This window comes from Phocoena sinus, chromosome 8 (genome assembly GCF_008692025.1).
Source record: "Phocoena sinus isolate mPhoSin1 chromosome 8, mPhoSin1.pri, whole genome shotgun sequence".
In the NCBI taxonomy this organism is placed as follows: domain Eukaryota; kingdom Metazoa; phylum Chordata; class Mammalia; order Artiodactyla; family Phocoenidae; genus Phocoena; species Phocoena sinus.
The window spans coordinates 29817163-29842093 of record NC_045770.1 but is presented as its reverse complement, the minus strand read 5'-3'; the positions used below and the strand labels follow the sequence as shown (position 1 = coordinate 29842093).

Sequence of the window (24931 nt, the reverse complement as noted above, 5' to 3'; positions counted from 1 at the left end):
GAGCCAAGGCCAGTGATGAGAGTGAGAAAGGTCACAGCCGCTATGTTTACCAGGAAAATCAGCTTTTCCTTACTTATTCTGACCACAATAACCAGTGTTTTTACTGGCCCTAACACCCACTTTTCCACTTTCCTGGTGTTTCTGTGAACTACAAAGCATTGTTTTAATAATTATCATGGTGGTTAATTGAATAAACTGCACATATTTTTATTTTTTTATTTTTATAAATTTATTTATTTATTTTTGGCTGTGTTGGGTCTTCATTGCTGCGCGGGGGCTTTCCTCTAGTTGGGGCGAGTGGGGGCTACTCTTCATTTCAGTGTGCGGACTTCTCATTGCAGTGACTTCTCTTGTTGAGCATGGGCTCTAGGCGTGCGGGCTTCAGTAGTTGTGGTGCACAGGCTCAGTAGTTGTGCTCGCAGGTTCTAGAGTGCAGGCTCAGTAGTTGTGGCACACTTGCTCTGCAGCAAGTGGGATCTTAGTTGCTTAGTTGCTCCACGGCATGTGGGGATCTTCCCGGACCAAGGATCGAACCTGTGTCCCCTGAATTGGCAGGCGGATTCTTAACCACTGCACCACCAGGGAAGTCCTAACTGCACATATTTAGAGTGTATGGTTTGACATATGATACACCTGTGAGAACATCACCACATCAAGATAGTAAACATCTCCATCACCCCCAAAAGTTTTCCCTAGCACTTCATAGTCCCTTCCTCCTCTCTCCCCTCCCCTATCCCAGGCAACTCTGATTTCTTTTTTGTCAGTGTACATTATTTTGCATTTTCTAGAGTTTTATGTAAAAGGGTTATACAATTAAGTGAGCTTTTCTGTCTGGCTTCTTTCTCATTCAACATTATTGTTATAAGTCAGAAAGAGAAAAATATTGTATATTAACACATATATGTAGAATCTAAAAAAGTGGTATAGATAGTCTTATTTGCAAAGCAGAGACAGAGACACAGAAGTAGAGAACAAATGTACTGAAGCCAAGGGGGAAGCGGGGTGGGATGAATTTGGAGATGGGGATTGACATATATACACTATTGATACTATGTATAAAATAGATAACCAATGAGAACATTCTGTAAAGCACAGGGAACTCTACTCAATGCTCTGCGGTGACCTAAATGGGAAGCAAATCCAAAAAAGAGGGTATATTTGTATACGTATAGCTGATTCACTTTGCTATACAGCAGAAACTAACACAACATTGTAAAGCAACTATACTCCAAAACATTTTTTTATAAAGATTCACCTGTGTTATCTTATCAGGGTTTTTTTTTTGTTTTTTTGTTGATTAGTAGTCCATTGTATGGATGTAGTACAATGTGCTTATTCATTCACTCATTGAAAGACATCCATATTGTTTCCAATTTGAGGCTACAAAGATTAAGTTACTATGAACATTTGAACATTCTATGTTTTTGTATGAGCACATGCTTTTATATTTCTTGGACAAATACTTAGGAGTGAATGGCTGGATCATATGACAGGTACAGTTTTAATTTTTAATTAACTGCCAAACTGTTTTTAAATGTGTTATTTAATAAATTTTTAAAAATAAATATATGAAAGTGTTATGAGATATGAGGTCTTAGATATCTGTATGTATGGGTATATATATAATATAATGTGTATTCTGTGTGTGTCTAATAAATAACAAAGTATAATTTTACTCTCAGGAAGTGGTATTATTAGAACCACTAATTATACAAAAAATTATGATTCAACAAAACATCATGATAGTACCTCTTCAAGGCAGAGATGAATCCAAACATTTCATATAATTTAATGATTAATTCCAGGTTTGAGTTATTTAGTATTACCCAGAGTTATATATAAAACATTGATATATATGATTTTATAATGAAGTGTTCAGCCTATCACTCCAAATAATATATACCTCAGTATTTGAAAACTGGTATATTCACTGGTCTTAGTAAAATTTAAACATCATTTGATGAGAAATTCATTCTTAATATGCTTGTTAAAATTGTACAAGCTAGGAGTTCTCCTGAGATTTATTTTCAGGCTTTTAATATCATATTGCCTAGAAAAAAATGATGATGTGAATTCTTAACATGGTACAGTGCCTGCACATTTTCACTTTTGATCTTGAGTGAAATCTTATCTCTCCAATCACCAACATAAATTACAGTTTGGCCTTGCATGTGACTGGTATAAATATTTTTATCGAAGACACAGGAGACATCAAGAAAGGGTTTTCCCCCCTTTATCTTGCATATATTAACATTAGAAAGATAAACCTCTGGATATTCTCCTGTATCTCACTTCAACAGATTAGTGTACTGTTTCATTTTTACAGTATATGGGAAGATTTAATGTAGCTTGTTACATCTTGATATGTTTGGTAACACAGTAAAACATATTATTACCTGGCCAAGCACCCAGAAGGAACATGCACAGGTTAGCGGGTGGGTGAAGAGAGAATATGGACTAAGTAAACTTTTACCAGCTCCCAAATAGCTATTGAAAAAGGAAATAATACTTGAGTTGAAGTTAAAAATATATATATTGTTTAATGAATTTGTATATTTCAAATACAAATAGAAAAATGTATAGTGAATAAATATAATATGTTATATGAAAAGTATTATAAATTCTCTTTCTGTAAATTGTTATTTGAGAAAAAGGTGATTTAGCTTTTTTCCTTTCCAATCCATATACATTTAATTGCCTTTTATTGTGTGTTGGGATAATTAGATCTTTGTGTGCAGTGTTGAGTTAGTGTGGTGATAGTCTTATCTTGCTCTGATTTTGAAGGGAATATTTTCTAACACTTTATTATTGATTGTAATATTTACTGTGTTTTGTAGATACCATTTATAAGTTTGTATTGGTCTGCTTGGGTTCCCATAATAAAATACCACAGATTGGATGGCTTAATAACACTAATGCATTTTCTCACAGTCTTGGAGGTTGGAAGTCTGAGATCAAAGTGCCAGTATGGTCGGGTTGTGGTGAGGGCTATATTTCTGGCTTGTAAATGACTGTCTTCTCACTATGATCTCGTATGGCTTTTTCTCTGTGAGTGTTTGCAGAAAGAGGGGGAGAAGAAAACAGATCTCCCTTGTCTCTTCTTATAAGGACACAAATCCTATCAGATCAGGACCCCACCCTCATGACCTCATTTAGTCTTAATTACTTCCTTAGAAGTCCCATCTCCAAATACAGCCATGCTGGGAGGTTAGAGCTTCAACATAGGATTTGCGGGGTAGGGGTGGTGCGGGGTACACAAACATGCAATCCCTAACACAGGTTAAAGATTTCCACTATTCCTGGTGCTTCAGTTAGTCTTTGTTGCATAGCAAATCATCCCCAAACTTAGTAACTTGAAACAATAATGTTTTATGATTTTCCTATGATTCTGTGGGTTGGTTTCATCTGAGTTCCCATATGGGGCTGCCTTCATTTGGAGAGTTGGCTGGCAGGTTCAAGATGGTCTTACTCATGTTTGCAGATGGCACTGGCTATTGGCTGGGGTGACTTGGTTTTCAACTACATGGTCTTTCAACTACCAGAGACTAGCATGGTGTTTCAGGATTCCAAGGCCAGAGCAGAAACTGCAAGTTCGCTTAAAGTCTAGGCTTTGAAAATTGCACATCCGTTTTGCCACATTCTATTAGTCAAACAAGTCATAAGATCAGCCCAGCTTCCAAGGGGTGGAGAAATAGATTTCTCTTGATATCAGAGGAGCGGAATGTTACTTTGCAAACAGGTATGATTACAGGGAGGCATAATTTATCAAAAGCTGTTATAACAATCTCACATATCTTTGCTAAATTTCCTTAGGGTAGTTTGTCAAGAATGTATTGGTGAACTTCATTGACCATATTTTCACCCAGTATTGAAATAATTATATTATTTTTCTCTCTAATCTGCTTATGTGATGAACTGTATTTTCTATTATTGAACCATACATTCAGAGTCATCATGTATGTCTTTTTTGAAAGGTTGTTTGATATTTGTTTATTTATTTGCATCTATGTTCAGGAGTAAGTCTGATCTTTGAATGTTCCCTTATATTTCATATAATGTTTTTACTAGCCTCTATTGCTTGATTTGAGGAATTTTGCCTCCTTTTCTAGTCTCTGAAATGGTTAGTACTAGATTTGAATTTCTGTTCAAGGAATGTGAGGAGAACTTTTATATTAACTGCTGGTGTCTGAGATTTACTTTGAGATAATGTTTTTAACTTCTCACTTAATTTTTATTTATTTATTTATTTTGCGGTACACGGGCCTCTCACTGTTGTGGCCTCTCCTGTTGCGGAGCACAGGCTCCAGACGCGCAGTCTCAGTGGCCATGGCTCACAGGCCCAGTCGCTCCACGGCATGTGGGATCTTCCCAGACCGGGGCACGAAGCCGTGTCCCCTACATCGGCAGGCAGACTCTCAACCACTGCGCCACCAGGGAAACCCTCACTTAATTTTTTTAAACAACTCTAGCCCAGTTTAGTTTTTCTATTTCTTCTTGAGACTGTTTTATTAATTTATATATTCCTAGAAATTTCTCAATTGGCCAAATTTACTTTTTATGGTATAAAGCTATTCAAAATAATCTCATATTCTCTTTTAGTCTTTTCTGTAATGATATTCCTTGTAATATTAGAATTTTAAATAAATTTTTGCCTTTTCTTACTTTATCTATCATCTAGCTATAATCATTTAATCTAGTCAGAAGTCTCATAATTTTATTAGTCTTTTAAGACTAACAAAAACTGACTTTTTAGAAAATCTGATCTCGTATCTGTTTTCTATTTCATTAATTTTTTTGCTCTTGTTATTTTCTTCCATCTACATTCTCAACCTTATTATTTGTTAAGTTTGGCTCTGTTTTTAACATTGCTTCTCTTTGATCATAAGTGTTTTCTGCTATAATTTTCCTCTAAGAATCTCATTCACTGCAGTTCCATAAGTTTTGATATATGATATTTTCAGGATTGCAGTGTGTAGGGTGAATGTTGATGATCACAGTATTTCAAACAGATCACATTATCACCCAGAAGCCAAGACAGCGAGCAGCAAGTACCCCTAGTCTTTCCCTCTGCCAGGCAGTTTGTTTTCTAATTAGCCTGTTGGGTGTTTTTTGTAGAGTTCAGGGCTTCTCTTTTCTGTCTTTGGAAATGTGAATCTTATGAACTCAATGAGGGACATTTTACAAAGTAACTGACCAGTGTTTTTCAAAAGTGCCAAGGTCATGAAAGAAAAAGAAAGACTGTCACAGTTTTGGATGAGACTGTGATAAATAACAACTAAATATAATATGGTATTCTCCTGAAACAGAAAGAGGACATTTGTGGAACAATTGGTAAAATTTGAAAAAGGTCTGTGGTAGTTTAGTTAATAGTATTGTACTAGCATTAATTTCCTGGTTTTGATAATTATGCTGTGATTATGTAAGATGTTAACTAGGAGTAAAGTATATAATGGGAATTCTCTGTATTATTTTTGCCAGTTTTATATAAATCTAAAAATAGTTCAAAATAAAAAGTAAACAACCCATGCTGTAGGCCCCTCGAGATAGGCAGATACCCCAGGGCAAATACTGGCTTCAGAACTCACTCAGATGTCTAGATCAGCTCTGCCTCTTTGGCTCCAGCATTTAAAGCTTTCCCTTAATTTCCCTGGCGCTTCAGTCATAAATTTTAAAAGGTTTTTTTTTGGTTGATGATGTTGTTATTTATGCATAATTTTTAAATGTACTGTGTTATAAAATTTTCTCCAGATATTTAGTCTGCCATATTCCTTGAGACAAACATGTAATTTACTTTTTTTCACTATAAATATCTTAATCAAAATAAATACATGGAGAAAACTATATAACTTTAAGTATACAGCTGGATGAATTATCAGAGTGACACACATGTAATCACCACACAAGTCTAAAACCAAAATGTTTCCACTATCTCTCCATTTCTACCCTTTTCCATCACATCCCATTTTTAATTTCTACTCACTTTTTCCTCTCCAAAGGAAATAGCTTTCCTGACTTATAACCATGGGTTATTTTTGCTTGTTTTTGAATGATAGTAAATGAGTTATACAGTATGTTTTTGTTTCGGTGTATCTTGCTTCTTTCCTTCAGCTGTATGTTGAGACTCATACATATTTTGCATGAAGCTTTAATTTTCATTGGTGTATAGTATTCCATAGGGTGATTATACCATAATTTATTTATTGATTCTACTGCTGATGGACTTTGGTTTAGTTGTTGTTATTTTTTCCCCAATGGGAAGATTAATTTTCTTGTTGCATCAACCTTCTAGACCATTCATCATACAAGTTTTTCTTTTTAATTAATAGACTTTATTTTTAGAGCAGTCCTAGATTTACAGAAAAATAAGCAGAAAATACATAGAGTTCCCATACATCCCCTAGCACTCCAGCAGGTTCCCCCTCTTATTAACATCTTGCATTAGTGTGATACATTGTTACAACAGATGAGCCAGTGTTAATACTGATACATTATTATTAACTAAAGCCCATAGTTTACATTAGGATTCTGATATTGTATACTCTATGAGTTTAGAAAAAATGTGACTTGTATCCATTATGAGAGCATCAAGCAGAATATTTTTACCTCCCTGATAATCCCCTATACATCTCTCCTACCTCTAAAACCCCTGAAAACTACTGATCATTTCACTATTTTCAGTTTTGCCTTTTCCAGAATGTCATAGAGTTGGAATCATAAGTATGTAAACTTGTCGGATTGATTTCTTTCACTTGGCAATATGGATTTAAGGTGCAGTTCATGGCTTGATAGCTCATTTCTTTTTAGTGCTAAATATTTCATTGTACTTCATAGTTTTTTTTTTAACATCTTTATGGAGTATAATTGCTTTACAGAGTTGTGATAGTTTCTGCTGTGTAACAACGTGAATCAACTATACATATACATATGTCCCCATATCTCCTCCTTCTTGCATCTCCCTCCCACCCTCCCTATCCCACCCCTTTAGATGGACACAAAACACCAAGCTGATCTCCCTGTGCTATGTAGCTGCTTCCCACTAGCTATCCATTTTACATTTGATAGTCTATATATACATGCCACTCTCTCACTTCATCCCAGCTTATCCTTCCCCCTCCCGTGTCCTCAAGTCCATTCTCTACATCTGTGTCTTTATTCCTGTCCTGTCCCTAGGTTCTTCGGAATTTTTTTTTTTCTTTTTTAGATTCCATATACACGTGTTAGCATACAGTATTTGTTTTTCTCTTTCTAACTTCACTCTGTATGACAGTCTCTAGGTCAATCCACCTCACTAATAATGCAATTTTGTTTTCTGTTATGGCTAATATCCCATTGTATATATGTGCCACATCTTCTTTATCCATTCATCTGTTGATGAACACTTAGGTTGCTTACATGTCGTGGCTATTGTAAATAGAGCTGTAATAAACATTGTGGTACATGACTGTTTTTGAATTATGGTTTTCTCAGGGTATATGCCCAGTAGTGAGATTGCTGGGTCATATAGTAGTTCTATTTTTAGTTTTTTGAGGAACCTCCATACTGTTCTCCATAGTGGCTGTATCAATTTACATTCCCACCAACAGTGCAAGGGAGTTCCCTTTTCTCCACACACTCTCCAGCATTTATTGTTTCTAGATTTTTTGTTGATGGCCATTCTGACTGGTGTGAGGTGATACTGCATTGGGGTTTTTATTTGTATTTCTCTAATGATTAGTGATGCTGAGCATCCTTTCATGTGTTTGTTGGCAATCTGTATATCTTCTTTGGAGAAATGTCTATTAGGTATTCTGCCCATTTTTGGATTGGGTTGTTTGCTTTCTTCAAACTGAGCTGCATGAGCTGCTTGTATATTTTGGAGGTTAATCCTTTGTCAGTTGCGTCGTTTGCAGATGTTTTCTCCCATTCTGAGGGTTATCTTTTCATCTTGTTTATGGTTTACTTTGCTGTGCAAAAGCTTTTAACTTTCATTAGGTCCCATTTGTTTACTTTTGTTCTTGTTTCCATTTCTCTAGGAGGTGGGTCAAAAAGGATCTTGCTGTGATTTATGTCATAGAGTGTTCTGCCTATGTTTTCCTCTAAGAGTTTGATAAAGTCTGGCCTCATATTTAGATCTTTAATTAATTTTGAGTTTATTTTTGTGTATGGTGCTAGGGAGTGTTCTAATTTTATTCTTTTACATGGAGCTGTTCCATTTTACCAGCAACACTTATTGAAGAGGCTGTCTTTTCTCCACTGTATATTCTTGCCTCCTTTGTCAAAAATAAGGTGACCATATGTGCGTGGGTTTATCTCTGCGCTTTCTATCCTGTTCCATTGATCTGTATTTCTGATTTTGTCCCAGTACCATACTGTCTTGATTACTGTAGCTTTGTAGTATAGTCTGATGTCAGGGAGCCTGATTCTTCCACCTCTGTTTTTCTTTCTCAAGATTGCTTTGACTATTCAGGGTGTTTTTTGTTTCCATACAAACTTTGAAATTTTTTCTTCTAATTCTGTGAAAAATGCCAGTGGTAGTTTGATACGGATTGCATTGAATCTGTAGATTGCTTTGGGTAGTAGAGTCATTTTCACAATGTTGATTGTTCCAATCCAAGAACATGGTATATATCTCCTATTTGTATCATCTTTAATTTGTTTCATCAGTGTCTTATAGTTTTCTGCATACAGATCTTTTGTCTCCTTAGGTAGGTTTATTCCTAGGTATTTATTGCAGTGGTAAATGGGAGTGTTTCCTTAAATTCACGTTCAGATAATTCATCATTAGTGTATAGGAATGCCAGAGATTTCTGTGTATTAATTTTGAATCCTGCTTCTTTACCAAATTCATTGATTAGCCCTAGTAGTTTTCTGGTAGTATCTTTAGTATTCTCTATGTATAGTATCATGTTATCTGCAAACCGTGACAGCTTTACTTCTTCTTTTCCCATTTGGATTTTTTTTTCTTCTCTGATTGCTGTGGCTAAAACTTCCAAAACACTGTTGAATAATAGTGGTGACAGTGGGTAACCCTGTAGTATTCCTGATCTTACTGAAAATGTTTTCAGTTTTTCACTATTGAGGCCGAAGTTGGCTGTGGATTTTTCATATATGACCTTTATTATGTTGAGGTAAGTTCCCTCTATGCGTATATTCTGGAGGGTTTTTACCATAAATGGGTGTTGAATTTTGTTGAAAGCTTTTTCTGCCTCTATTGTGTTGATTATATGGTTTTTATTCTTCAATTTGTTAATATGGTGTATTACATTGATTGATTTGTGTATATTGAAGTATCATTGCATTCCTGGGATAAACCCCACTTGATCATGGTGTATGATCCTTTTAATCTGCTTTTGGATTATGTTTGCTTGTATTTTGTTGCAGATTTTTGCATCTATGTTCATCAGTGATATTGGCCTGTAGTTTTCTTTCTTTGTGACATCTTTTTCTGGGTTTGGTATCAGGGTGATGGTGGCCTAGTAGAATGAGTTTGTGAGTGTTCCTCCCTCTAGTATATTTTGGCAGAGTTTGAGAAGGATAGGTGTTTGCTCTTCAAGTGTTCGATAGAATTCGCCTGAGAAGCCATCTGGTCCTGGGGTTTTGTGGAAGATTTTTAATCACAGTTTTAATTTCAGGGCTTTGATTGGTCTTTTTATATTTTCTGTTTCTTCCTGGTTCAGTCTCAGGAGGTTGTGCTTTTCCAAAAATTTGTCCATTTCCTCCAGGTTGTCCAATTTATTGGCTTATAGTTGCTTGTAGTAATCTCTCATGATCTTTTGTATTTCTGCAGTATCTGTTGTTACTTCACCTTTTTCATTTCTAATTCTATTGATATGAGTTTTCTACCTTTTTTTCTTGATGAGTCTGGCTAATGGATTTTCAATTTTGTTTATCTTTTCAAAAAACAGCTTTTAGTTTTATTGATCTTTGTTATTGTTTCCTCATTTCTTTTTCATTTATTTCTGATCTGATCTTTATGATTTCTTTCCTTCTGCTAACTTTGGGGTTTTTTTCTACTTCTTTCTCTAATTGCTTTACATGTAAGGTTAGGTTTTTTACTTAAGATATTTATTTTTTCTTGAGGTAGGATTGTATTGCTATAAACCTCTTAGAACTGCTTTTAATGCATCCCATAGGTTTTGGGTCATTGTGCTTTTGTTGTCGTTTGTTTTTGGTATTTTTTTATTTCCTTTTTGATTTCTTCAGTGATCTCTTGGTTTTTTAGTATTGTATTGCTTAGCCTCCATTTGTTTGTATTTTTTACACGTTTTCCTGTAATTGACATCTAGTCTCATAGCATTGTGGTTGGAAAAGGTACTTGATATGATTTCAATTTTCTTAAAGTTACTAAGGCTTGATTTGTGACCCAAGATATGATCTATCCTGAAGAATGTTCCATGAGGACTTGAGAAGAAAGTGTATTCTGTTTTTGGATGGAATCTCCTATAAATATCAATTAAGTCCATCTTGCTTAATGTATCATTTTAAGTTTATGTTTCCTTATTTATTTTCATTTTGGATGATCTGTCCATTCGTGAGAGTGGGTGTTAAAGTCCCCTACTCTGGGAATTTCACCTTTTACGGCTGTTAGCATTTGTCTTTTGTATTGAGGTGCTCCTATGTTGGGTGCATAAATATTTACAATTGTTATATCTTCTTCTTGGATTGATCCCTTGATATTATGTAGTGTCCTTCTTTGTCTCTTTTAATAGTCTTCATTTTAAGGTCTATTTTGTCTCTTATGAGAATTGGTACTCCAGCTTTCTTTTGATTTCCATTTGCATGGAACATCTTTTTCCATCCCCTCACTTTCAGTCTGTATGTGTCCCTGTCTGAAATGGATGTCTTGTAGACAGCATGCATATGGGTCTTGTTTTTGTAGCCGTTCAGCAAACCCCTGTCTTTGGCTGCAGCACTTAATCCATTCACATTTAAGGTAGTTATTGATATGTATGTTCCTATTACCATTTTCTTAATTGCTTTGGCTTTTTTATTGTAGGTCTTTTCCTGGTCTTGTGTTTCCTGCCTAGAGAAGTTCCTTTAGCATTTGTTGTAAAGCTGGTTTGGTGGTGCTGAATTCTCTTAGCCTTTGCTTGTCTGTAAAGTTTTTCATTTCTTTGTCGAATCTGAATGAGATCAGTGCTGGGTAGAATAATCTTTGTTGTAGGTTTTTCCCTTTCATCATTTGAAATGTGTCCTGCCACTCCCTTCTGGCTTGCAGAGTTTCTGCTGAAAGATCAGCTGTTAACCTTATGGGGATTCCCTTGTATGTTATTTGTTGCTTTTCCCTTGCTGCTTTTAATATTTTTTCTTTGTGTTTAATTTTTGATTGTTTGATTAACACGTGTCTTGGTGTTTTTCTCCTTGGGTTTATCCTGTATGGGACTGTCTGTCCTCCTGGACTTGACTGTTTCCTTTCCCATATTCAGGAAGTTTTCAACTATAATCTCTTCAAATATTTTCTCAGTCCCTTTCTTTTTCTCTTCTTCTTCTGGGTCCCCTATAATTGGAATGTTGTTGCATTCAATGTTGTCCCAGAGGTCTCTGAGACTGTGCTCAATTATTTTCATTCTTTTTTCTTTAATCTGCTCTGCAGTAGTCATTTCTATTATTTTATCTTCCAGGTCACTTATCCGTTCTTCTGCCTCTGTTATTCTCCTATTGATTCCTTCTAGGGAATTTGTATTCATTTATTGTGTTGTTCATCATTGTTTTCTTGCTCCTTAGTTCTTCTAGGTCCTTGTTAAATGTTTCTTGTATTTTGTACATTTTATTTCTAAGATTTTGGGTCATCTTTACCATCATTCCTCTGAATTCTTTTTCAGGTAGACTGCCTGTTTCCTCATCATTTGTTTGTTCTGGTGGGTTTTTACCTTACTTCTTCATCTGCTGTGTTTTTTTTCTGTCTTCTCATTTTGCTTAACTTACTGTGTTTGGGGTCTCTGTTTCACAGGCTGCAGGTTCCTAGTTCCCGTTGGTTTTGGTGTCTGTCCCCTGTGGGTAAGTTTGGTTCAGTGGGTTGTGTAGGCCTCTTGGTGGAGGGACGTCGTGCCTGTGTTCTGGTGGATGAGGCTGGATTTTGTCTTTCTGGCAAGCAGTACCACGTCCAGTGGTGTGTTTTGGGATGTCTGTGACCTTATTATTTTAGGCAGCCTCTCTGCTAATGGGTGCAGTTGTGTTCCTGTCTTTCTGGTTGCTTGGCATAGCATGTCCATCACTGTAGCTTGCTGGTTGTTGAGTGGAGCTGGGTCTTAGCATTGAGATGAGATCTCTGGTAGAGCTTTCGCTGTTTGATATTACATGGGGCTGGGAGGTTTATGGTGGATCAATGTCCTTCACTCAGCTCTCCCACCTCAGAGACTCAGGCCTGACACCCGGCCAGAGCACCAAGACCCTGTCTGCCACACCGCTCAGAAGCAATGGGAGAAAATTAAAAAAGAAAGAAAGAAAGAAAAAAGTGAAATAATATAAAGGTATTTAAATAGAAAATAAAAAATAATTATTATTAAAATTTTAAAAATAAAAAAAATAAAACAAAGAAAAGAGCAAGCAAATCAAAAAACAAATCGACCAATGGTAACAAGTGTTAAAAACTATACTAAGAAAAACACAAAACAAAAAACCCAAAAAGTGGACAGACAGAACCTTAGGACAAATGGTAAAAGCAAAGCTATACAGACAAAATCACACAAAGGAGCATACACGTACACACTCACCAAAAGAGAAAAAGGGTAAAAAAATATATATATATATAAAAATAAAGTAAGAGAGCAACCAAATCAATAAACAAATCTACCAGTGATAATAAGCTCTGAATACTAAAGTAAGATAATCATAAAACCAGAAACAAATTAGATGCAGAAAGGAAACCCCAAGTCTACAGTTTTTCCCAAAGTCCATTGCCTCAGTTTTGGGATGGTTCCTTTTCTACTCAGGTATTACACAGATGCAGGGTACATCAAGTTGATTGTGGATATTTAATCCACTGCTCCTGAGGCTGCTGGGAGAAATTTCCCTTTGTCTTCCTTGTTCATACAGCTCCTGGGGTTCAGCTTTGGATGTGGCCCCGCCTCTGCATGTAGGTCACCTGAGGGTATCTGTTCCCAGCACAGACAGGACGGGGTTAAAGGAGCAGCCGATTAGGGGGCTCTGGCTCATTCACGCTGTGGGGAGGGAAGGGTATGGAATGCGGGGTAAGCCTGCAGTGGCAGAGGCTGGCATAACCTTGCAACAGCCTGAGGCACGCCGTGTGTTCTCCCGGGGAAGTTGTCCCTGGATCAGGGGACCCTGGCAGTGGTGAGCTGCAAAGGCTCCCTGGAGGGGAGGTGTGGATAGTGACCTGTGCTTGCACACAGGCTTTTTGGCAGCTGCAGCAGCAGCCTTAGCATTTCATGCCGTCTCTGGTGTCTGCACTGATAGCCATGGTTCGCGCCCGTTTCTGTAGCTCATTTAGATGGTGTTCTGAATCCCCTCTCCTTGCACACCCTGAAATAGTGGTCTCTTGCCTCCTAGGCAGGTCCAGACTTTTCCCCGGACTCCCTTCTGGCTTTCTGTGGTGCATTAGCCCCCTTCAGGCTGTGTTCATGCAGCCAACCCCAGTCCTCTCTCTGGGATCTGACCTCCAAAGCCCGAGCCTCAGCTCCCAGCCCCCACCCACCCTGGCAGGTGAGCAGACAAGCCTCTCAGGCTGGTGAATGCTGGTCAGCACTGATCCTCTGTGCAGGAATCTCTCCGCTTTACCCTCTGCACCCCTGTTGCTGTGCTCTCCTCCATGGCTCCGTAGCGTCCCCCCAGCCACCCGCCGTCTCCGCCCGTGAAGGGGCTTCCTAGTGTGTGGAAACCTTTCCTCCTTCACAGCTCCCTCCCACTGGTGCACGTTCCGTCCCTATTCTTTTGTCTCTGTTTATTCTTTTTTCTCTTGCCCTACCCAGGTATGTGGGGAGTTTCTTGCCTTCTGGGAAGTCTGAGGTCTTCTGCCAGCATTCAGTAGGTGTTCTGTAGGAGTTGTTTCACATGTAGATGTATTTTTGATGTATTTGTGGAGAGGAAGGTGATCTCTGCATCTTACTCCTCCTCCATCTTATAGGTCTCCTCTCAAACATGTAATTTACTTAACTTCTTGGACACTCCAATTTCTCATCTGTAAGTTGAGAATGAGCGTTCATTTTTAAAATCTATATTCTTTCTCATTCCGAAAAGGATTATACTGGATGTGACTTACAAAAATACAGATGATCTATTAGTGTAAAATCAATAGTTTAGGAAATCAAAGAGAAAATTAGGAAATGAAAAGAAAATAAAACTAGGGAAATAATTTATGCTAAAAGAAGACAAGACAAACAACAAAGCTCATGCTCTAAGGTTCTATAAAGTTGTTATTGTTAGATCAGAAATTCTTCTGTGTGCTTTATAACTTCCAAAAGAAAAGGAAAATACAATTGTATATAAGATGTAGTATGCTACAATAAAATCACACCAATTGTTCAGGAGAATCATAGGTATTCCTGAAATGTCTCTCATTGTTCTTTGGAATGTGAACGGTTGGAATAGGGGTGACAGCATATTCTGCAGCTCCCCTCCAACCTCAGAGATGCTGCAAAGCATGCCAGTGGCATAATGCAAGCTGTTCAGTATGCTTAGAACATGGAAGAAGTGATGTATGTTTTTGTTGGGAAATTTCATCCCCTTTGACACCATTTTAAAGGAATGTCATTAAAAAAAGTATTTTTAATTGGTTTAAAACATATATAATGGACAGACATTTTATCATCTGTGCTTTGTAAAAAGATGAGTATGTCAGATTTTGTAAAAAGAAAAGATGGTCCGCTGTTACAAGTTATAGCCCTATCCTCATTATAAAATATTTTTATTATGCATTTGAACTCCCTTTTCATTACTCTCTGTTCATTAAAGTTTATAATATATTATGATAGTGTTATTATGAAAAGCAAGCCTCACATGTTATTTTTCTGGGAAGAAAACAAACTTTTTTGGGTTTTTAAACATTTTCTTTTTAAAATAGTTTTTAACATCATGTATAAAAAAATATTTGAACCTTTTTTCCTTTAGGTATCTCTTTGCATTCTTATTTGTTCTCTGTCATTTTTGACAAATTTAAGACACAAATAAGAGATAGCCAATGTTACCAGAGCAAAATAGCACTTCTCCTGGCTACCAACTAGTGATGTTTTGTGGTCTAGCACAGCTGATAAATTAGGTGCTGTTGTAGGGTTCAGCTAGAGCAAATGAAAATAATTTATCAGAAAAACGAAGAAAATGAAACACTGAATCACCACAATTTTTTCTAGATTAGAGAATCAATCAAAAGCTCTAGAAGTAACTTGAGTTTAACAGCAGGATTCTGTATGTTTAACAATTATGTAGTGCATTTATTTTGAAATATTTATGGCCCTTATTTTATTTGAACTTTAATAATGTAAGAACCCCCAAAATATTAAATACAGCCCTATCTCTTAAAAAGGAAAAACAATTTACATCTCTCAAAAAGTAAAACAAAAAAAGTAGTTGACACACTGAAAATGTTGATGTTTAAAATACTAGCTTAGGAAAACATATTGTCTTGATTTGGGGATTTATTTTATGTCAGATAAGCAATGATATAGCACAATTTTAATATTTAGTTGAAATATTTATGAAGAACCATCAGTACATACCTCACTGATTTTTATACATCTCCCCCAATATCTATAATACCATATATAGAATACTCAGTAATATTCTGGATCATTCTTAGCAAATGATTAAGAAGCCTGATTGGTATTATTGAAATTGAAGCCATTAAACACTATTTTAGAAAAAAAAAAACGTGAGTGAATTAATTTTGATGAGAATGATGATAGAGAAGCTGATAAAAATGTTACAAAAATGAAAGCCCTAAATAGGAAAGAATTTACTTTGCCTTATTTTAATTAATTGACCTGTACCTCCTTCATTTGAGTCTCATGTCTAGAAAAAACATTGAAATAACTTAAAATTGATATAGAACCTTAAAACTTAGATTTATTGTAATTTTTACCAGCCAATAATTACTTTAAATTGTTTTACTATTTTATAGTTTGCTATGCTATTTACTATCTTTCCACTCATTTCATCTTTTCAAAAAACCTATCTTTAATTTATCAGCATTTTGAAATTATGCAATTTAAATTATTCAAACTGAAAAATATTTTTGATTTCAGAAATGAGCAAATAGGTTATTAATAATGGATAATTAGAGCTTTCTGGCTAAAGAAGTAGCTTTTCAAATGAAGAGCCATTATAATATGTAACTTTTATAGTGGTTTCTCTCACCATTTAAGTTCTTTTGCCTTTTAACTGCTGAAATAAATCAATAAAATATTAATCCAGTTGAACAGGGAAAATGGATTAAAACTTGTTTATAATATATATATTCAGTCTTTATAAGTAAATATGGCTATTTTTGTATCTGTGTTTTACCTCTGAACAAAGTTATGTTCATTTATTGCTACTTATTATTTTCTTCATTCAGGTTATTTCACAGTTGAGGATCTTGGGCAGATCAGTAACAGCTGGTAGCAAATTTGATAGAGAAATCTGGTCTAATGAACTTTCTCCTGTCCTCAATCTCTGGAAGAAATTAAACCAGGTTAGTAGTGAAATATTCTTCCTTTGTTTTCCCTTTTTTCTCCCTATCCTTTTTTTCCAGTTTTATCCCCAAATTGTCCATGTTGGTAAATATGTTGGTAAATTTTTGCATGGATCTGCCCTTAATGTATACAGTATCCTGGAAAAAGATGGAGGAAAGAAAAGTAATAGATCAGCCCAAGAAGCAGTGTTACCGTGTAATTTGTCTTATCCTGGTAATGTACTATGACGTCCTCTATGTCTGATACATATTTTGCTCACTCCTTGTCTTCTCTCGCCTCTTTCTGTAAAGGCAGTGACTGCTGTTAAAGGTGAAATTTTTCAAAGGAATCCAAGTGCTAAGGAAAAGCAATTCATCAACTGGAGTTGACTTGTTTCTATATTGTAAAGTAGTTATAGATTATAGATGGTTGCTTGCTCACTAGGCAAAACCATTACAGTATTATGATTACTATTCTAATTGAATAAGGACTTACTTTCTGGGATTAAAAAAATATAATTTTACAATTCATATGTTTAGTAATACTATAAAAATGCTTATATATCACATAGCCTTCTTCAGTAAGGGAAGTCAAATTAGGCTTATTTAAGAACCTATGAAAAAGGTTAAAACTCTCTAAAAATTCAAAATCCTCAAACCTTATAGTATTGTAATTTCGAGTTATTCTGACTTAGTGTCAACAATTGGTGATTGTCAGGAGTCTGAATAAACAATGATCTCAAGTAACTGGAATTGCCACTTTATTTAGACCATCAGATTGATAAAGCTTTATATAGGTAGCTTGAGGAAAAATTAGAGAATAAAAAGAAATACTACATCCTTTGGCATCCCAAACCCGTGCTCTCCCCCTTATGCTGGTCATATAAGTAATCAAATTGTACAGATCCCTTTTTATGAAATCATGGCCTGATTTCCATTCTTCATGTCAATTCATATTGAAGTTGTTATTCTTTACCTTCTTTTTTCTTAAACTAACCTTTGCATATCTTTAAATTAATAACCCAGTTTACACAAATTTATTGAGGAGAGTTGCTGTTAATCTGATTCTTATTTCTCTGTAACTCATTTGGTTTTTTCCTGTAGAATATTTTGTCTCTGATCTTCCTAAATTTCACCATAATAAATACAGGTGTGGATTTTGTTATGTTTTGTTTTGCATCTATTCGTTTGATACTCTGAGACCTTGCAATTCCAAAAGCCAGACTTCCCAGCTATACCTGTTTCAGTTTGATCCCCACATTAGCTGGGCTGCATGCTGTGAAATATCAAGTACTCTGCTGTCTATGGCAGGTGCTTGATACTGCTATTTTTCAGTCCTAAAATGTTGACATAGTGGGCAATGTTCCATCCAGGGCAATATGAAAAGATAAGTTTACAACCAGGAACTCTCCCAGCCTGGCTCCAGCCATGGCATCCAGCCCTCAGCTGTAGGTTATCATATTCTCCACTTACAAGTACCCAAAGCTTTCTGTCTCCCAGATGTTTCCCATTCTTTTTGTGCCATCTTCTGGGTTCAGTATCCTCTTGTTTTGTCAAAGACAAGATTCAGAAGTGGGAGGTAGTTTGCCATTTTGACCAGAAACAAACATAACTTTTTAAACTTCATTTTAACTTTTATTTGTAAGATAGATATAGATTCATTAAAAGGTTATCATTATATTCATAGTAGTCAAATTAATCTATCAAATATCTTGCACTTCATCCTGTTGTAATGTTTTGTTCTTTATCTCTCCCATTTCCTTCCTGAAGCTATTGCCATAATGTAGACTTCTTTCTCATATGGATTATTGCAGAAAACACCAAATTTGACTCTCCTTATAATATATACTTCCTCTAAGTCATATTTCAGATCATCATCACATTAATTTTCCTAAAGAAAATCATTTTTCACAACATGGCTCCATATCCAACCTGACTTGTAAGCCTCTTCCATAGTAAGGTAGCTCTCAGTGATTCCGTCTGTGAGGACTTTCCAAATGCAATTTCTTTCTTCCGGAATCTCCTAGCTATGCTAAACCAGTAATGGGCAAAGTGCCAGCATCTTTCAGAAGCCTCTCAGCTGTTACTCATTTCCCTCTTCATGTTTCTATAGTACAAACTTATAAATCACATAACCATAAAAGTTATATTTTAAACTAAGCAAGTTAAGATATGGTGCTTAGGAATAAGAATTCTCTTATTTTGGGGTAGCTTTAAAATTTATGCATATAAATATTTCAAATAAAACAAACTAATGCCACATTTCTGTTTTAGAATTTTTCCATAATTATTTTTATCACTTCTGAACTTTTTAAAAAGTTTTTCTTTTGTAAAAAAGGAGTAATAATCTTTTCTCTGCATTCATTTGTTCATTTATTTCATTCATCAAATATCTATTGATGTGTCTGCTATATGCTTGGCACTGTGCTAGATGCTGTGATTTATTAAGAGATGGTAACAATACACAAAAATATAGGTATTACAGTGGTCTTTGGGAACCAAAATGAGGGAGTGTTAAATTCTGCTAAGAGGAAGTCAGGAGGTTACATTATGAGTAAGAAATTCTTTAGAGGGACTTCCCTGGTGGGCTGGTGGTAAAAACTCCACCTTCCAATGCAGGGGATGCAGGTTCGATCCCTGGTCGGGGAACTAAGATCCCACATGCGGCAGGGAAGCTAAATCCGTGCACCTCAACTAGAGAGCTCGCATGCCACACACTACAGAGCCCATGTACTCTGGAGCTCGCATGCCACAACTAGAGAGAGAAAACCTGCATGCCACAACTAGAGAGACACCCACATGCCACAAGGAAGAGCCTGCGTGCCACAACAAAAAGATGCCACATGCTGTGATGAAGGTCCCACATGCCACAACGGAGACCCAACTCAGCCAAAAATATAAATAAATAAATAAAAATATTTTAAAAACTGCTTTAGATTAAAAAAAGAGGTTACATGATGAGCAAGAAATTCTCTAGTTAAAAAAGAGTGTATGGTATTTCAGAGAGAGAGAAAAGTCTGCCATGTTTGTTATTCTAACCTGACTGGAGTAAAGAATGCTTTGAATAGAATGGCTAGACATAAGAGCAAAAAAATTTAGTAGGACCAGGTTGGAAAGGTTTAATGTCATGTGGAGTGATTATAATTTATCCCGTAGGCAGTGAGGATGCAATGCTAATAAGAAGGTGGGAAGGTGATATGTAAAGATCTGTGTTTTATAAAGGCAAAACTGATGATGGTATAAGCAGTGGATCCTAGAGGCCTGAAAGCCAATTTAGAGGAAGTTACAATGTTCTAAGAGCAAAATCGTGGGAACCTTATTGAATATGGTGACAATGTGAATATAAGAGAATAAGAGAAGAGAATATAAGAGAAGAGAAGAGAGGAGTCAAAGATATTTCAAAAGTAAAACCAGTCTTCAAAGGATGATTGTATGGATCTAATAAAAAAATAGATGGAACACTATTTGTCAAACATAAACTCTTTATGGATTAAGTCTTTTGTACTTTATTTCTTTAAAGATTTGTAGATTTTTAAAGTTTAGTATAACAAGCCCTAGTAGTATTGATGACGTTGCCACATTCAAGATATTTTATTAATTTAACGTTTCATGCTTGAAGGTTAAATTGTCAAAATTTTTAGTGACTGTATTAGTGATTATATCTTTTTCAGGGAAATATATATACAAATGTGTAATTATAACTTTTAACATTATTTTGTATTAACTGTTAATTCATATGTTATTATATCATCTTTTAAATAGTTTAGATGCATAATTTAGTAACATCTCGTATTTTGTGACATTTTTCTTGGAATTTCCACTGGAAAACTTAGTACTTTGTAAAACAATAATTTAAAAAGCAAAATGCTGAAAAGTATAACACATGAAAAATCTAATGTCATTTAATATTCTGCACGTATACATTCAAAAGGTCAGTTCATGCTTTAAAATTTTTATTATATACCAGCTCACCAAGCAGTTTTTAATATCTGGTTGATGATGATAACAACTGATGAGAATTACTGACATTCTAACCAATTTACATCTCCTTTATATAGCTTGAGAACTTCCATTAATTCCCATATGATAAAAGGTACATGTAAAACTGTCTCTTTTAGGCTGATAGAATTTGTTGAGCAAAAAATAGGTGACAGATTTTTATCTGAGCAAGAATTGAACTGGTTGACCCAGTAACTAGTTTTATTATTTCTTTTTTCAGGTTCATAAGTAGATTTGTATATCTGTTAAATTACACTTGTAAACTCAGAATACCTTAATTTCAAAAGAATGCATTGAAATAAAATTAAATGAAATTTAAATCTAGAGTGCCAGGATAAACAATTAATAAGACTAGTACTTTCTTATGTTTTTGAACTAAAAATTTAAATATCATTAAAATTGATTAGTTTCATATTATGTTTGAAAAGAATGTGTATTCTACTCTGTTGACTGCTATTCTCAAATTATATTCTTTAGATCAAGTTTTTTAAATGTTTCGTTCACAAATCATAATATATAATAGTTTTTCTCTATCAATTTTTGAATTATACAAGTTCAGAATGCTACCTCTTCTTGATATATTGAACCACTATCATTCTCTTTAACTCTTATAATGTTGCTCCTATTTTTCTGGTATTAATAAATCTGTATCAGCTTTTGTTTAGTTACTATTTGTTAGATATATCCTATTTCATACTTTCAACATTTAAATCAATTTTTATGGGTGTATCTTATAAAGAGCCTATAGCTGGATGTTGTTTGATCTTTAGTTGGAACATTTAGTCTATTTACATTAATCTGGTTTACTATATTATTATATGTTATGTTTTGTATTTTTTCTACTTTTTTTTTACTTCTTTCTTGTTTTCTTTTGGACTATTTTCTCTAATATATTGCTCTCTTAGTTTACAGATTATATATCTTTTCCACTTTTTAGTGGTATCCTATATATTTTATTGTACATACACAGATAACCCAAGTTAAACAATATATATGCCTACCTGGCAGATAATTCAAGCTTAAAACGTTATACCCAAATTCAACATTTTTTTAATGATATTTTTATTTATTTTTTTAAATTTTTCAACATCTTTATTGGAGTATAATTGCTTTAAAATGGTATGTTAGTTTCTGCTGTATAACAAAGTGAATCAGCTATACATATACAGATATCCCCATATCTCCTCCCTCTTGAATCGCCCTCCCACCTGCCTTATCCCACCCCTCTAGGTGGACACAAAACACTGAGCTGACCTCCCTGTGCTATGTGGCTGCTTCCCACGAGCTATCTGTTTTACATTTGGTAGTGTATATATGTCCATGCCACTCTCTCACTTCGTCCCTGCTTACCCTTCCCCCTCCCCGTGTCCACAAGTCCATTCTCTACATGTATCTTTATTCCTGTCCTGCCCCAGGGTTCTTCACAACCTTTTTTTTTTGGATTCCATATATATGTGTTAGAATACAGGATTTGTTTTTCTCTTTCTGACTTACTTCAATCTGTCCATCCACCTCACTACAAATAACTCAATTTCGTTTCTTTTTATGGCTGAGTAATATTCCATTGTATATATGTGCCACATGTTTTTTATCCATTCATCTGTCGATGGACACTTAGGTTGCTTCCATGTCCTGGCTATTGTAAATAAAGCTGCAATGAACATTGTGGTACATGACTGTTTTTGAATTATGGTTTTCTCAGGGTATATGCCCAGTAGTGCAATTGCTGGGTCATATAGTAGTTCTCTTTTAGGTTTTTTAAGGAACCTCCATACTGTTCTCCATAGTGGCTGTAACAATTTACATTCCCACCAACAGTGCAAGAGAGTTTCATTTTCTACACACCCTATCCAGGATTTGTTGTTTCTAGATTTTTTGTTGATGGCCATTCTGACTGGTATGAAGTGATACCTCATTGTAGTTTTGATTTGCATTTCTCTAATGATTAGTGATGTTGAGCATCCTTTCATGTGTTTGTTGGCAACCTGTATATCTTCTTTGGAGAAATGTCTGTTATGTATCCTGCCCATTTTTGGATTGGGTTGTTTGTTTTTTTCATACTGAGCTGCATGAGCCGCTTGTATATTTTGGAGGTTAATCTTTTGTCAGTTGCGTTGTTTGCAGATGTTTTCTTCCATTCTAATGGTTGTCTTTTCGTCTTGTTTATGTTTTCCTTTGCTGTGCAAATGCTTTTAAGTTTCATTTGGTCCCATTTATTTATTTTTGTTTTTATTTCCATTTCACTAGGAGATGGGTCAAAAAGGACCTTGCTGTGATTTATGTCATAGAGTGTTCTGCTTATCTTTTGCTCTAAGAGTTTTATAGTGTCTGGCTTTACATGTGGGTCTTTAATCCACTTTGAATTTATTTTTGTGTATGGTGTTACAGAGTGTTCTAATTTCATTCTTTTACATGTAGCTGTCCAGTTTTCCCAGCAGCACTTATTGAAGAGGCTGTCTTTTCTCCATTGTATATTCTTGCCTCCCTTAACAAAAATAAGGTGACCGTATGTGTGTGGGTTTATCTCTGGACTTTCTATCCTGTTCCATTGATCTATATTTCTGTTTTGTGCCAGTACCATACTGTCTTGATTACTATAGCTTTGTAGTATAGTCTGAAGTCAGGGAGTCTGATTCCTCCAGCTCTGTTTTTCTTTCTCAAGATTGCTTTGGCTCTTCAGGGTCTCTTGTGTTTCCATACAAATTGTGAAATTTTTTGTTCTAGTTCTGTGAAAAATGCCATTGGTAGCTTGATAGGGATTGCATTGAATCTGTAGATTGCTTTGGGGAGTCTAGTCATTTTCACAATGTTGATTCTTCCAATCCAAGAACATGGTATTTCTCTCCATCTGTTCGTATCATCTTTAATTTCTTTCATCAGTGTCTTACACTTTCCTCATACTGGTCTTATGTCTCCTTAGGTATGTTTATTCCTAGGTATTTCATTCTTTTTGTTGCAGTGGTAAATGGGAGTGTTTCCTTAATTCTCCTTCATATTTTTCAGCATTAGTGTATAGGAATGCAAGAGATTTCTGTGCATTAATTTTGTATCCTGCTACTTAACCAAATTCATTGATTACCTTTACTAGTTTTCCAGTAGCATCTATAGGATTCTCTATATACAGTATCATGTCATCTGCAGTGAGAGTTTTACTTCTTCTTTTCTGATTTGGATTCCTTTTATTTCTTTTTCTTCTCTGATTGCTGTGGCTAAAACTTCCAAAACTATGTTGAATAATAATGGTGAGAGTGGGTAACTTTATCCTTTGCTGATCTTAGTGGAAGTGGTTTCAGTTTTTCACCATTGAGAACGATGTGTGCTGTGGGTTTGTCATATATGGCCTTTATTATGTTGAGGTAAGTTCCCTCTCTGCGTATATCTGGACGGTTTTTATCATAAATGGGTGTTGAATTTTGTCAAAAGCTTTTTCTGCTTCTATTGAGATGATTATATGGTTTTTATTCTTCAATTTGTTAATATGGTGTATTACATTGATTGATTTATGTATACTAAAGAATCATTGCATTCCTGGGATAAACCCCACTTAATCATGGTGTATGATCCTTTTAAGGTGCTGCTGGATTCTGTTTGCTCATATTTTGTTGAGGATTTTTGCATCTACATTCACCAGTGATATTGGCCTGTAGTTTTCTTTTTTTGTGACATCTTTGTCTGGGTTTGGTATCAGGGTAATGGTGACCTCATAGAATGAGTTTGGGAGTGTTCCTCCATCTGCTGTATCTTGGAAGAGTTTGAGAAGGTTAGGTGTTAGCTGTTCTCTAAATGTTTGACAGAATTTGCCTGTGAAGCCATCTGGTCCTGAGCTTTTGTTTGTTGGAAAATTTGTAATCACAGTTTCAATTTCAGTGCTTGTGATTGGTCTGATCATATTTTCTGTTTCTTCCTGGTTCAGTCTCAGAAACGTGTGCTTTTCTAAGAATTTGTCCATTTCTTCCAGGTTGTCCAGTTTATTGGCTTATAGTTGCTTGTAGTAATCTCTCATGATCCTTTGTATTTCTGCAGTGTCAGTTGTTACTTCTCCTTTTTCATTTCTAATTCTATTGAATTGAGTCTTCTCCCTTTTTTTCTTGATGAGTCTGGCTAATTGTTTTTCAATTTTGTTTATACTCTCAAAGAACCAGCTTTTAGTTTTATTGATCTTTGGTATGTTTCCTTCATCTCTTTTTCATTTATTTCTGACCTGATCTTTATGATTTCTTTCCTTCTCCTAACTTCAGGGTTTTTTTGTTTTCCTTTCTCTAGTTACTTTAGGTGTAAGGTTAGGTTGTTTATTTGAGGTATCTCTTGTTTCTTGAGGTAGGTTTGTATTGCTATAAACTTCCCTCTTAG

General features: G+C 35.3%; 1 protein-coding gene across 1 annotated transcript in view; it reads left to right on the top strand.

The window, feature by feature from the left end:
• The window catches only part of DYNC2H1 (dynein cytoplasmic 2 heavy chain 1), a 376258-nt gene that overhangs the window by 277254 nt on the left and 74073 nt on the right, over positions 1-24931 (top strand). Inside the window, 1 exon segment of the mRNA XM_032639512.1 lies at positions 16487-16603. Coding sequence (XP_032495403.1) covers positions 16487-16603 — 117 coding nt within the window.